The sequence below is a fragment of the Artemia franciscana genome, chromosome 10, assembly GCF_032884065.1.
Source record: "Artemia franciscana chromosome 10, ASM3288406v1, whole genome shotgun sequence".
Taxonomy (NCBI): domain Eukaryota; kingdom Metazoa; phylum Arthropoda; class Branchiopoda; order Anostraca; family Artemiidae; genus Artemia; species Artemia franciscana.
In genome coordinates this window covers 35,052,045-35,067,860 of record NC_088872.1, presented here as the reverse complement: position 1 = coordinate 35,067,860, position 15,816 = coordinate 35,052,045, and the positions used below count along the sequence as shown (strand labels likewise).

Genomic DNA, 15,816 nt, shown 5'->3' with positions numbered 1-15,816 from the left:
AAACGTAAACTAATAATTAAATCTCCTTCAATACTAATACTCAGATCACTATTGCAATATGTTCAATAAAAATACACATTTTGATTTGTTTCAGTTCTTAGAAAGGGCTGTTTTATGAATCTTTATTATGTTTATTTTTGTGCGTCTAACTGCTTCCATCAATAATTGAAAATCAAGAAAGTTCGCAATAACTAAAATTTGCCACCATGTCCTTTTGAAAATCTGTTCAAAGTCTAAATTTCGATAAGATGGACCCTTATCCGCTTTTAAAGTTCATAGATGCATTTTAGAAATGTTTCCTATTGGTTTCTATTTTTCCTACAAGGAAACATATACACATTTTGCCTTATATATGTATATTTATGTAAATATTTACTTTTATTCTAAGGTTAGCAGGTGAAGGAGGATAGCATGATTCTAAAGAAATATATTTTTTTTCCTCTGGCGAACGTAGTTACAGGCTTAGAAAAGAAACATCTGAATTAGAAGCTCCTGCCGAAGAAGATTTAAAAGGAGAAGAAACTCATCACTATAGTTATTATGCTTATCGTTATTAAGGTCATTACTACCCTTCGTTTAGTCATACATATCCATTATATGGAAGTGCTCCGTACGGCTAAGGTTAAAGACGGTATACGGTCAAATTTTGTGCGTAATTCATTTTCAAATTAAAAGTTTGACGACCTGATTCGTTATATTTTACATGTTTATTCTGTTTTTGAAGCTGTCTTTCTTTTTACACATTAAATTTATAAACAAACTAGTGTTTCCAAATCATTTTGAAAATCAATACCAAAAGTTAAAAAGCAAGTATTATATATATCTAGCCTATGCAACACAATAAGAATAGTTAAAAATAATCTATCTTCTGCCCATTTTCACCCTACCTGAAAAGTCAAGGACGTTATAGGTAGATATATTTACCAAGCTTTCAAAAACCAAGCTGCTAAACTCATCACTAGTGTAAATATACACACACATACACACACACACACACACACACGCATATATATATATATATATATATATATATATATATATATATATATATATATATATATATATATATATATATATATATAAATATAAATATAAATATAATAAATATAAATATATAAATATATATATATATATATATATATATATATATATATATATATATATATATATATATATATATATATATATATATATATATATATATATAATGTGTATATATATATATATATATATATTTTATTATTATTTTTATTTAACTCTAGGCTTAATCGAACAGTTCGTGGTAACGAAGTGTAGCGACATCACTCGACAGACAGACAGACAGACATAACCCACAAACAACTTATTTTTATATATATTTATTCATATTTTTTTAGTTTTCTTTTTCTCTTTTATTTTTCAGTTTTTCCTTTTTTTTAGTTTTTTTCTTTTTTAGTTTTTAGTTTTTTTAGTTTTTTACCTTTTTTTAGTTTTTTTTTAGTTTTTTTAGTTTTTTAGCTTTTTTAGTTTTTTTATTAGTTTTTATTTTTTTGTAGTTTTTGCCTTTTTTTATTTTTTTCAGTTTTTTTTAGTTATTAGATTTTTACCTTTTTTTAGTTTTTTTTAGTTTTTTAGCTTTTTTAGTTTTTTTTCTTTTTAGTTTTTTTTTGTAGTTTTTACCTTTTTTAGTTTTTTTCTTCTTTTGTATTAGTGTGAAATAATTCAGACGTCATATGCGGACAAACATGACGTCACCTGATCCATCCACAGATCCACACACAGACAACTTATTTTTATATATATAGATTGGAAAAATTGGTTCTTCTTCATATAATTTGATGTGTGACACCTCTAAAAACACGATAATTATCTTGAAAAATCCAATTAATTGTGATGTAAATACATATAACCACGTGACTTTCTTTTGTTTTATTCGATCTTTTAAATAGACCACTATTAAAAGTATTATTTCGTTTTGTTGTAATGGTTCCATCACCTGCTGCAACAGGTGTATTAGTGCTTTTAAAACACAGGACACAGGAGGAGCGGAGCCTTGGGCTCGAAAACCCTAATTTGAACTTCTTGAAGTCCCAAATCAACTTATCAGACCCTGTTTTACAATTGTCCCCCTTCCTTCACCCACAAACGAAAGTCCTTTGTTACTTCCAATGTAGAAATTTTACGGTAGACACAATTTCTCATTATTAACCTTTCAACTGCAAATGACAAAACAAGTCGTATAGGAAATTGATACCCTACTAGTTATTATTCCTGATAGCTAACATTCTCTAACTGAAATTTTTAGATGACACCCATTAGTGTGTTCGTCCTCCAATTTTGTCCCATATTTAGAAAAAACATGAAACGGAAGAAAGTAATATGGACTGCTTTTCTAAAAAAGGATCAAAAGCAGACAATAGGCAATAAAAAGAAATAATTTTTAGTGCGGTTTCAGCAGAAGGGATGGCTGTCCTCCTCTTATTTATGCGGTTTCAGCAGAAGGGATTTTTAGTGAGGTTTCAGCAGAAGGGATGGCTGTTTTCTCTTATTCATTATTCATTTTAAGTTTTAATACATAATTCATTTAATTTAATTTAGGTTTAATAACTCATTTAGTTTAATAATTCACCTTTAACATTTAATTCAATAATTCATCTACTAACCCAAAAAATTTCATAAGCATGTTTAATGTAATTATTCATTTTGATTTCTAAATTTTACTAAAGCTCTTTAATTATTTTTTGGAAACCTCTTTTTGTAAATTATTTTCAATGAGTTCATTAAAGGGAAAGTATATTTTACTGAGGCGACGCTAGAACAAGGTCTCTGAAAGCCTCGGATTGGAGTTTAGCATTGTTCATGGCTTGTGGTGGGACCAAATGCATGTGAATTTTAAGGATAAATTCGGCAGCTTCTTTATCCAAAGCTAGATAGATATATCTACCTAGAATTTCTTTACAAGACTTACCAGGGAGGATGGCAATGGGCAGAAGATGTTTTTCTTAAATTTTTCTTATAGTTTTGGAAAACTTAGATGCAACCTATATAATAATTTTTGTTATTTCGTTTTTGTTGTTGCTTTTTACACTGATTTGAAAACACTACTTTCTTTCCACAAATTTCATGTGAAAAAAGAAATAAAGCTCTAATGCTAATAATCAAGAATATAATAAACAGCTATAATAATACTAAGTGGGTGAAAAAAACATTTAATTTAAAAATAAATTACGTACAAAAACTTTTGTAGCTTAAAAACTTCCTTGTCTCTAGCCCCAATACCGTCTGTAACCATAGCTGTACGGAGCGTATCCATATGATGGATATGCATAACTATATGTAGGGTAGTAATGACTATAATAATGATAAGGATAATAACTATAGTGATGGGTTTCTGCTCCTTTCAGATCTTCTTCGACAGGAGCTTCCAATTCAGATGCTTCTCTTCTCAGCCTGTAACTAGGATCGTCCATGGAAAGATCACCTCTGTTAGCTGTTAACCCTCTTTTCATATCTTGAAAATCAATAGCTGGTTCCTTTTCATTATTTGGTTTGGTTAATACTGCAGTGATATAAAGGGCAACTAGCAGAATCTAGAAAAAAGTATTTATATTGATGTAGATAGGTATATTAAAAACATGTACATATCCATTGGAGATCTGTATTCTACTAATGCTTAAAAGACACCAAGAACAACATGAAAAATCAAGAGAAAAGTTCAATGTGAGTGTTATGTAAGCATTTGTAAGTTCAAATGCCGAATTCAACAGCAATATCAATTATGTATCTAAAAATTTATAAAACTTATGCTTGCATAAGTTTTACCACTCATCTTAGCCTATCCCGAATTTTGGATAGAGCCTACAAAGAAAATGGTAACAAATTTTAATTAATGGAAATTTTATTGAGTTTTCGGATTTGATTTGGGGATTTAGTTCATATGACAGCTATTTTAGGTACAAATACTCCTATCAAAAAGTGCAGTTTAGAATAAAATGTGTCAATAGTGTATTGATATCAATAGGGAAGAATATGAAATGAAATATCAAATATCATGAAGTGATTTTCTTTAATAGGTTCGTCGATTTCATCTTTCCAGATAAAATTACAAGAGGCCAAAAAAAAAGGAAAAAAAGAACAATATAATAAAATTGGTGTTGTTAAAATCATCCATACTAAAGAGCAATCAGTGAAACATCATAATTTGAAAAATTCCAAACGTTCAAACATTTCTAAGAGCCTGCTGAAACGAATAAAAATTGAGAGAAAAAGTTCAAAATACATAGGATAAAAGTGAAGTTTCAAAAATCAAAATAAAGGGATATTAGGTCATTATTGAATACAGAAACACAAATAAATTAACAATAAAAATTGCAATGAAAATTAAAATTCAATACTAATAAAAAACGATTAAAACACAATAAGATAAGACATCTTTTTAACAGGATTTATTTTGCATCAAGTGCATCAAGATAAGTTCAATTATCATTGTTGGTCGAATCTTAAATATCCATTACAATTTCAGCTTTAATAAAATAATTTGTTACAATTCTATTAATTTATTCGGTTTCACTAAGGTACTAAACCATGTTTTTTGAAATAATAGAGGGAGGTGTATTTATATGATTTATTGAGCCTGAGTTTATTGGGAGGAATTTAGCTTTAGTCCCTCTCCAATAATACCACTGCGAGCCAAGACTATGAATTTCTTTTGCTTGCCAATTATTTTTCACATAGCGTGTAAAAGTTGCTACCACCAACCTACTAAAACTATGATAGAAGAAGAAAAAAGTCAAAATTTGACTTTGCACATTTTTAAAGTGTTTCTTCTTAGAAGGGTTTGGAAAATGCGAAAAGTTGCTTAAAGTCAAAACATTCCATTCTTCAATACTTGCCATCTTAAAATATCCCTGCTCTTACTCTTACAGCTCTTCAGCTTGCAGCCAGGGCTGTAAAATTTCTGGAAAATTTTCTACTTTCGAGATGGCCCGTAAAGTCTTCGCAAGCCAATTAAAATTTGCTGGCTCTAAAAGTTTCAAATCTGAAGCTCCAACAAAGCATTGTCGTGGTATTCTCAGTCAAGTGAGAGACAAGTTCAGCGTTTAAAATGCTTGGTCAGATTATGGTCAGGTACTCGCAAATTTTCCATATGAGTGGGTTGCAGGTCGAATTAACTTCCTTTCAGTTTGCGTTTATATGTTGCTTCTGAATAATCTTGTACCATTTCTCTATTTTCTTATCTCTATTTTTTGTACACTTTTTTGAGATTATGTATGCTTTTTGTTTGGATTCTTAAAAGAGTTCTTTTTTTAGCTTTATTTCATTTTGTCGGTTTATTTTTTCTGTGAACGTTTGCTTGTTTGAATGCACTGAAAGTATAATTTATGGCTATATCATACTTTTCAGATTTCCAAGTCACTATCGCTTTATTATACACCTTTATTTTATACACCGCTTTATTAAACCGAATATCTACTCTAGAAAAGACATTAGCTTCATGTTGAAAGCCTATCAAATAATACCATTGTGAATAATGATAATGTGATTGAATTAACTTTTTTGTCATATAAGCAGTAAGTTTGTAACAAATTTTCGGTTTGCTAAGGATGGTTGTGGGGGGGGCTCTCGCTGTCTCAGCTAAATACTGAAGGACTAATCTCTTCTTTTAAACAAATTGAAATTCTGATGGATGATTTGCAGCCACATGTTGTTTGTCTGTGTGAGACTTTTTCGTATGTCTCTAATGATTCAGTGTTTGATTTGCCTGGTTGTTTGACTGAAAGATTGAGCCGGGTTCAGATAGGAAAGGGAGGTCTTGCTCTTGATGTTTGAGATAATTTTGCATATTCCATTCGTAGAGATTTTTCTTGGAATGTAGAAGAAATTTTCGAACGACTAATTTATTGAAACTTCAGTCTCAGGAAAAGTTGGCTGTTGCTGAGGTTTATCGTGCTCCAAGCGGTTCTATACCATATATTATTGAATATTCTTAATCAACAAATTCAGAGAGTTGGCATGGGTAATTTTAACTTAAATCCTTTGGATTCTTCTTCTGTGTCATTACACTTTCTCGCTGTAATGCTTTTTTATGGTATGCTGCCAACGATATTTATAGCAACTGGAGTAACTGACCCAACAGTCATTCTAATTGATAATCTTGTTCCTTCTCTACCAACTCTCAATGGGTATGTCTTGGTTAATAACCTTTCAGACCACTTTCCTATTCTTTTGAAGTTTGTCCTTCCTGAGCCTGTCTCTAGTAGAAGTGCATTGTAAGCAAGTTTTACTTATCATTGCAGCTTTGAAAAAACTGCAACTTTTGAAGGTACGTTTTTCTCAAAAAGTTTGGGATGAGTCTGAATCTATAACAAATTTGTTACGGGTTTTATTTGTTTTATGATTAAGTCAAGTCTGTAATACTTCTAACCTGAAACCCCTTCTCTTTGCACTTACGACTAAGAAATATCAGAGTCTTTGAGCCCTTGGATGACTCCCGTTTTACTCAAGACCTGGAAAACAAAAACTATCTTAATCAAAACAACTTGTAGGATTTTCTCTTCCCTATATGGTACTTCATCTCAGGCTCAGATGATATTCCTACTAGGGTTCTCAAATTCATTTTAAAAAGCAATTGTTACACCTTTAACAGAACTTGTTTAAGCTTCTTTTGATCGGTATTTTCCCATCAATTACTTAAAAGTACCAGAGCAGTATTTCTATTTAAATGGTGCTCAAGGAGTGATCCTTGAGATTACAAATATATCTTTCTCTTGCCAGTATTCAGCAGGACTTTTGAAAAGACCCTGTTTTCTAGACATAGAAGCACCCTTGATGCAAGACAGTTTCTTCAAAACTTTCAATTTGGGTTTCATACCAGTAACCCGACAAAGAATGCTTGTACTTTGCTTCTTAGTTTCACTAGCTCAGCCATAGACTCTTTTTTAATGTTTGCTATATTTTTTATTGGACGTTAGGAAGGATTACAACGTCATAAAATATGCTATTTTTCTATTAAAACTTGGCGAAAAAGGAGTACATGAAATCATTCACCCTTGGACCTATTTCTATTTGTCGAGTAGGAAGATTTTTTTGGCGAAAACCTTCTAAATGTCTTTAAGGTTGAAAATGGAGTCTTCTAAGGATGTATGCTGGGTATAATACTTTTCTTTATATCTGTGATCTTTTTTATAGATTAAAGATCTTTTCCCAATGTGTTAATACCGTTTGTGTCACCTTAACCGTATTGATGAAACCAGGTTCCAGTCCAACTCCGATGGCCACCTAGTTGCCTTCGATGATGACGGTACGCTTGTCATGGTGGGATTTGACCAAGTTTCACTGAATCTTTCACTGAATCTAAATCTTGGAATCCTTCTTGATGAGAATCTCATCAAGGAAACCTCATCAAATTCTCTGGATCTATCTTACGTTTTATTTTATTTACCTTGATTCAATCAGATATCTATTATTATCCTATCGCTTGAAATTTAATATCTTACACTAATAAGTGTAGAATATAAATAAAAAGTTATTTTAAATAAGACATTATAATATATGCAAAGCGTTGTTGAAATAGTAGGAGGGAGCTTCGGGACCCACCCTCTTCCTGAAATTCTAGGTTAAAAAATTAACTCTCTTAAAATCCAAGATCTTAAAACCAGAAGTTATATAGGATGCTGCTATGTTTTTTGTTGACGAATACTTTATGAAATGGGCTGAAAATTATGTAGCCAGTTTGGTCTAATAAAATTATTTCTCCACTATGCCCAGGAAATGTTTTTCTTGACATTTGTCTTTTATAAAACTTTTAGTCCCTTCTAGGTTAGCCGTTTATCTCCCCCCATCCTATCCTACAAATTGGATATAATCTAACGTCATGAGAAAAAGTTTTTTCTATTGTTATTTGGCATTATGAACAGCTGCTAGTAAGAAACACGCCAACTTCAAAAATGACGGAAACTGCCAAACTAAGTTAATTGTGTTGCGAGAGCAACACTTTGCTTTTTCCTGTTTTTTCCTATGTGTACGATCTGAGCTTATTCCTGGAAACTGGTAAGGGTATATCCTTTTCGGTTTTTACGGAAAGTGTGGACCTCAGGCCGGATTGATGAATATGACATTACTTTTTGGAGAGCTCCGCAGAACTCTTGCCTGGGGCCAAAAAGGATGGTATTTGCTTGTTCACGAGCCAGAGCCTAAGGTGTGCGAAGTGAAGTGGAGTTATATAGCCCATATCAGAGAGGAGTATCTGAAATTGTGCAGCCAAGCTTTCCTTTCATAGAAGCATGTTTCTGCTTTCGAGTGGAAAGCTCCGTTCTAGCAGGCAAGCAGGCAGGCACCAATTTCAAATTGAAGATGGACTAAAATCTATAAGTGTTAAATATATGCGACAGTTACCCGGTCCCACAGCCAATATATCTTCTTTGAGTGATAAATAGTGATAAATAGGACTTGTAAGCAACAGTTGGTTGTTAGGTAATAATTGAGAGAATTAAATTTCACCACTTGTACCCCCACAGATAGTACACTTGTCGAACCCTCACTGGTTATATTAGAGCGGAAAGAACGAGTATAACCCATGTGACCAGTTGCATGCGTTACTATACTTCAGCAGAGGCCCAGTGGTCACCTTAAATTGCGAATACTGGAGGTAGTAAGAAGAAAGACACTATCGAAACAATGGTAGTAAGACAAACTAGTGTTTTCCAAAGATTTGGGCTAAGTTGTTAGTCAATAAAAAGTACCATATAAAGATAACAGAAAATTTTAAACTAATTTTTGTTTAGAGTCTGGTTAACCGATAATATACTACAATAATATTAGGAAAATTTCCTGGGCTTCGCCTAGAGGACAAAGTATTAGGAATAAAAACACACTTAAAAAGCCTACTAAATGCCGACCAGCAATTGAAATGTTGGCAATTTTTCACAAGAATAGGAAAAAGAATTTATATTACAAGGAGTAAATTTGAACATTTGAGGAATTACTCTGATGTGAATTGAAACAATTTCTGTTAGTTGAATTTATATCAGACTGAACCAGTAGAAAACAAAGGTCAATGTCTATCAGGCAAAACCATTTCTGCATTTGCATCTTCTGAAAAGACAGTAATATACCTCACTGAGACACGTGAAAAGTGCGATCTAGTTTACATCTTGTATTAAATAAAATTATTTCTAAAAATGGGATACCAAGATAGAGAGACAGAGATGGATATAAAAATAATACCATCGGTAAGGAGTACACCCGGTAATATAAAAGGGTATAAATCGAATTTGTAGGGTAAGAAAATACGCAGGAACCCATACAAAGTCATCCTTCAGATTCTAGGCAAAATAAAAGGAATCACCGGTCATAGATAAGACATATAGGCCTACTGGCCGAAGAAATACAGAACAAATAGACTCAGAAAATTAATTCAGAGAATCTTACGACGGGATAAAATGAAATAGACAAAGTAATCGTAGTAGAATAGGATGAGGCTCGGGAAAAGGATCAAGAGGATAAAAAGCTGGGGTATAAAGAATATATTAAATTTCAAGAAGAAAGAAAGTGAAGGTAGAGAACGAAAAAATAGGAAAGAAAGAGACAAACTAGTGTTCAACTAGCTTTCATTCAGTGCGGATGAACAAAAAATAACATTTTTCTGGATATTACCTTGCTCCTGAAGCGTGAACATAAGCTAAATTAGACGGAATCGGTAGCTTTGAGCGCTTCAAAGTGTTCAAGATGTATTTCGGGACCAATAAGGATCTCGAAAACTTTCTCGCAGAGTCAGTCCGAATCGGTTATGAGAAGCTGCCTGCTGAAGAATTCAAATTTCTCCCAAAAAGATGCTATTCGTGCCATAGAGTTGGTCACTTAGCGACTAATTGCGTATTGACGCCTATATGTGGTCGTTGTGGTGCTTCTGATCATACATCCACGAAGGATAATTTGTGCACTAAAGATATGTTCTGCATCTTATGCAAAAAGAAAGGCCATACATGCTATAACATAAGATGTCCGGCTAATAAAGCGATACTCAATATGAACTCCATACCAAAATGAATGTAGAACCCGCCAGTGTTAAGCATGCAGTTGCAGCGTAGAACTTAAATGGAAAACTCCTTAACCGGTCTGTTTTTATCGAGGAACTTCTTTCAAGATATTATATTGTTTGTTTGCAGGAACATCTTGCAACCTCTCTTTACCTTATTGAACCTGTCCCCAAACCATCAAGTTTTTACAGTCGCAGCCAAACGCTCTCGCACTCATGGCCGGCCATCTGGTGGCCTTGCTACTTACGCTAGATCCTCTCTATCCACTTCTATGTTTGACTCGGCATTAGACTTTCTCGCTGTCAAAATCCAAGATATGGTTATAGTGAACGTTTACCTCCCTACGGACTATCGTGATGATCGATCAGATAGACTGTTTGCCATAAGTATTGCAAGGATATCGAAGTGTATTGATAAAATAAAAAAGTATAGACTTTCGTGTCTGATAACAGGTGACTTTAACTGTGATCTTGAAAACCTGAGCGGCAAAAACAGTTCAAGTTCTAATTGTGCTAAATATGTTATTCGGTATGCTAGGTGATGAATTTGTACTCGTGTCTAAGAATAAGAATTTTTCATATGTTCATAATTCGGGAAGTATGTCAAACCTAGATCATGTTATGCACACTCGATCAGTTACACCGAGTGAGGTTCTTGTTTCTGATTCAAATTTTACAACAGACCATTTTCCGTTATTTTTCAATACTGATTTAAATGCTAGTGTTTCGCCTCCTCCTAGAAGGCTCCAGAAGCGTCCTTATTTTGTTAGTGATTGGAAACGTGCGTCTATGAGTTCATATCAGTCGACTTGTGATGAACTTGCTTCAAAAATACGTGTTTCTTTTGATCTGCTGATGGTTAGTTCAAAGAACTATCCGGTGGAATCACGAATTCGGTTGAATATGGGAAGGTTAAAAAAGGTGTAAGACAGGGTGCATTGACATCACCTATTGCATTTAATAACAGCATCGTTAAACCGCAATCTAAGTCAAATGTGACATACATTCTGAGAGGGATTGATCTATCGTTAATAAGCTATACAGACGATGTACTTAATATGAGCCGCCTCCTTCGCGGTTTAGAGGAGAATTTTATCCAGTTTCAAGTAGAATATGGAAAAATAGGTCTTCAGTTTAATGAAAAGAAATCAGACGTGTTGTCGTTTAATGCTAAGTAAGGGTCTGCTGTTGATGTTAGGCTGGGTGGTGCTACTTTTCGGCTTGCCGAACACATAATTTATCTGGGGATCCCTATTAGTCGGTCTATGCTTGAAACACGTCATCTTTTGCAGAGTCATCTGCAGAAACGGATCTCTTTAGCGTATAGCCGTATTGTAGTTTATCAGCGTCAGTTTGATCGGCGGATTTTGGCCCATCTCTATAATGCAATAGCACTACCCCATTATCTGTATTTAAGTCCCTTTTGGAGAATAATCCAAAAGGAAGTTAAGAAAGAATTGCGGTCTACATATTATAAATAAGCGAAGTACCTCTTACGGCTTCCACCATGGACAAGTAACCGTATTGTGACAGGTCGGCATGGGATTATCGACCCTAATGAAGCGATAATAGCCCAGATCGCCAGATATAACTCTAATATTGTCACTCATCCTTGGGCAATTATTTTGAGGCAATAGATTTTGTTTTTTGTAGTTAGATATCCATTTGTTATTTATTTTTCTTATGTTTGTGTATTCTTTCGTAGTGTGTTTTTTGCTTTTATATCTTATACTCCATCTTTTTTTTTTTTATGGGAAATAAATATATACATACACACATACATACAAACACAGGAAAGCTAGGGCAAAAAGGGGAGGATGACAGAACGAGAACAAAATAAAGGCAGGGAACAAAAGGAAGAAGCATATAGAGAAGAAAAGGGTTTATTAATGGAAATAGCTGCAGGAAGAAATTCCCAGCCTCAATAACAATTGTCAACAATACATTTAATGGACTACTAATCTCCAGCCAATGCAAAAAATAAGATGTATATACGTATATGTCTAATTTTAAAAAAAGTTCAGGATGAGTTGGTGGCCGGAAGAACACTGGGGGACAATTATACAGCCCAAGTTGAATCACAAGGGACAAGATGCCTATGTGGCTTTAGTGAGGTGCAATGCAATGAAACTAAAACTAAAATAAAGCGATGCTAAGACGATTTGGATTAGCTCTGGAACACTTTTTGGATTAGATTTTCTGGAACACAAGTTTTTTTTAACTAAAAGTAAGGAGCGACATTAAAACTTAAAACGAACAGAAATTACTCCGCATATGAAAGGGGCTGTGACCTCCTCAAAGCCCAGAATGGGAAGTGGCTGGTTGGTATTTTTTAAGATTAAACTATAGTGGTTAGGTTTTTTACATGTAGGTGCTCAGAAGATGTATCCCCAACAGCTAGTATATATATATATATATATATATATATATATATATATATATATATATATATATATATATATATATATATATATATATACCCTACTAGTTATTATCCCTGATAGCTAGAATTCTCTAATTAAAATTTTTAGATGACACCCATTAGTGTGTTCGTACTCCAATTTTGTCCCATATTCAGAAAAATATGGAAAAGAAGGAAGTAATATGGACTACTTTTCTAGAAAAAGCACTGAAAAGGGAACAATAAGCAATAAATAGAAATAACTTTTTAATTCGGTTTCAGCAGAAGGGATGGCTGTCCTCCTCTTATTTACGCTATTCTTTATTAACTTTAACTTTGAATATATTATTTATTTTAGTTTCAATTCAATTTAGTTTCATATTGTCAATTCATCTATTTACTCAAAGAAGTTTCAGTTACATTCATGTTTAATGTGATTAATCATCTTAATTTCTAGGTTTTACTAGAGTTCTTTAATTTATTTTGGAAAATTTATTTTGGAAATTTTTGGAAATTATGTTTTTTGAGTTCCTTGAAGTGGAAGGATATTTTTCTAAGGCAACACTAGAACATGGTCTCTGAAAGCCTTGGATTGGAGTTTAATATTGTTCATGGCTTGTGCTGGGACCAAATGCGTTTAAATTACAATAATAAATTTAGCAGCTTCTTTATCCAAGACTAGGTAGATATATGCAGCTAGAATTTCTTTACAAGACCTTCCAGGGAGGATGGCAATGGGCAGAAGATGTTTTTGTTTAATTTTACTTGTAGTGTTGGAAAGCTAGATATGACCTATATAATAACTGTTTTATTTCGTTTTCGTTGTTGCTTTTTATACTAATTTGAAAACACTACTTTCTTTCTATAATTTTGATGTGCAAAATGAAATACAGCTCTAATGCTAATAATTAAGAATATCCACAGCAATAAACAGCTATAACAATACTAAGTAGATGAAAAAAACATTTAATTTAAAAATAAATTAGGTACAAAACTTTTGTAGCTTAAAAACATCCTTCTCTCTAGCCCCAATACCGTCTGTAACCATAGCTGTACGGAGTGTATCCATATGATGGATATGCATAACTATATGTAGGGTAGTAATGACCATAATAATGATAAGGATAATAGCTATAGTGGTGAGTTTCTGCTCCTTTCAGATCTTCTTCGACAGGAGCTTCCAATTCAGATGCTTCTCTTCTCAGCCTGTAACTAGGATCGTCAAAAGAAAGATCACCTCTGTTAGCTGTTAACCCTCTTTTCATACCTTGAAAATCAATAGCTGGCTTTTTTGGATTATTTGGTTTGGCTAATGCCGCAGTGACATAAAGGACAACAAGCGGAATCTAGAAAAAAAGGGATTTATATTGATATAGATCGGTATGTAAAAATGCGTAATATATCCTTTGGAGTTCTGTATTCTACTAATGCTGCGAAGACACGAAGAATAACAAGAAAACTCAAGAGCAAAATTCAATGTGAATGTTATGTAATCATTTGTAAGTTCAAATGCCGAATTCAACAGGAATATCAATTATGCATCTAAAAATTTATAAAGCTTGTTCTTGCGTAAGTTTTACCGCCCATCTTATCCTGTCTCGGATTTAGAATAAAATGTGTCAATAGTGTACTGAATATCAATAGGGAAGAAGATGAAATGAAATACCATTCAAATATCCTTCTTTAACAGGATCGTCGATTTCATCTTTCCAGATTAAATTACAAGAAGTGAAAAAAAGGAAAAAAGCCTTGTAATGAAATTAATGTTGCCATACTAAAGAGAAATCAGTAAAGCATTTTAATTTGAAAAATTCTAAACATTCAGACATTTCAAAGAGCTTGGTGAAACAAATAGAAATTGAGAGACAAAGTTCAAAATACCTAGGATAAAAGTATAGTTTTTAAATCAAAATAAAGGGACATTTGGTCATTATTGACTAAAAAAAACATAAAAAAATTACCAAGTAAAGTATAATTAAACTTATCAGTTAACTGATCCACGGTAAATGCTATAAAACTACACTTGATTTTAATAAATTAAGGCATTCCTTTAACAAGATTTATTTGCATCAAGATAAGTTCAATTATCATTTTTGTTCGAATCTTAAATATTCATTACAATTTCAGGTTTCGTAAAGTAATGGTTTTACTATAGTACTAAACCATGGTGCTTTAAAATAATTGATATCAAATTTTTCGAAAATAATTTTCATGAATTTCAGGTTGGCTGCAAACTAGTAACAAAAACTATTCTACAATTAAAAATGACAAGAAAAGGCTACTCACATATTTCATTATTAGCAATTCTTTGATTCAACTGATAATGTAAACTAAAGATGCCCTTATATATATATTTGAAAATACAGGCCACATTTTCCTAAATCAAATGTTTCAGGTGAAAAGATACCGGGGACTTGTACAATTGACGCTGAATGTCGCTGCGGTTAAGAACCGAGATTAATTGAAAACAAGAAGTGGTACAATATCTTTCAGGAGAGATCCCTATCAAAAACAAGATATTTGGGTAAATCAGTGCAAAAAATACGGGTTAACTGTAATTGTAGATCCTTTGGGTGAGAGGGAGGTGTGTTTATATGATTTTATTGAGCCTCAGTTTATGGGGAGGAATTTAGCTTTAGTCCCTCTCCAATAATACCAGTGCGAGCCAAGACTATGAATTTCTTTCTGCATGGCAATTAGTTTTTGCGTAGTGTGTAAGAGTTGCTACCGCCAACTTATTAGAACTATGACAGAAGAAGGAAAAAATGTCAAAATTTGACAGATTTTATAAAAATATTGGAAAAATCGGTTCTTTTTAATATAATTTGATGTGTGATACCTCTAATAACAAGATTATTATCTTGAAAAATCCAAATAATTGTGATAATGGTAAATACATACTAACCACGTGACTTTCTTTTGTTTTATTTGATCAAATAGTTCGTGGTAACGAACAGTAGTAAGGAGCAACGCGGCTCAATAGTAACCGAAACTCTAAAAAACGGAGTTTTGATACTAATATTTGCATCAATGAATCACATGTTAATGCTGATTTTAAACATATAAGTTTCATCAAATTTGGTTTCACCCTTTTAAATAGACCACTATTAAAAGTGTTATTTCTTTTTGTTGTAATGGTTCCAGCACCTGCTGCAACACGTGTAAAACTGCTTTCAGGACATATATAAGGACGAACACAGGAGGAGCGAAAGTTTGGGCTAGACAACCCTAAAACTCCGAATATCTGAACTTCTTGAAGTCCCAGATCAACTTATTAGACCCTGTTTTACAATTGCCCCTTTCCCTTTACCCACAAACTAAAGTCATTTGTGGCTTCCAATCTAGAAATTTTAGGGCAGACACAATTTTTCACTATTAAACCTTTCAACTACGAATGAAA

The 15,816-nt window shown here is 32.8% G+C and overlaps 1 protein-coding gene across 2 annotated transcripts; it reads right to left on the bottom strand.

Annotated features, from left to right (window-relative positions):
- Window positions 1-3,172: 3,172 nt before the first annotated feature.
- LOC136032132 (uncharacterized) lies at window positions 3,173-14,728 on the bottom strand. Of its 2 annotated transcripts, none has more exons than XR_010618652.1 (2): window positions 14,703-14,728; window positions 3,173-3,569 (listed from the first exon to the last, which is right to left on the bottom strand). XR_010618652.1 is itself a non-coding variant. In XM_065712308.1 (2 exons), the coding sequence occupies exons 1-2, from the start codon at window positions 14,709-14,711 to the stop codon at window positions 13,439-13,441; spliced, it is 333 nt and encodes a 110-aa protein (XP_065568380.1). In that variant the 5' UTR covers window positions 14,712-14,722; the 3' UTR covers window positions 13,367-13,438. The 2 variants fall into 2 exon arrangements, 1 of the variants encoding a protein (XP_065568380.1); XM_065712308.1 differs by lacking the exon at window positions 3,173-3,569 and adding an exon at window positions 13,367-13,762 and having other exon boundaries at window positions 14,703-14,722.
- Between the last annotated feature and the right edge of the window lie 1,088 nt (window positions 14,729-15,816).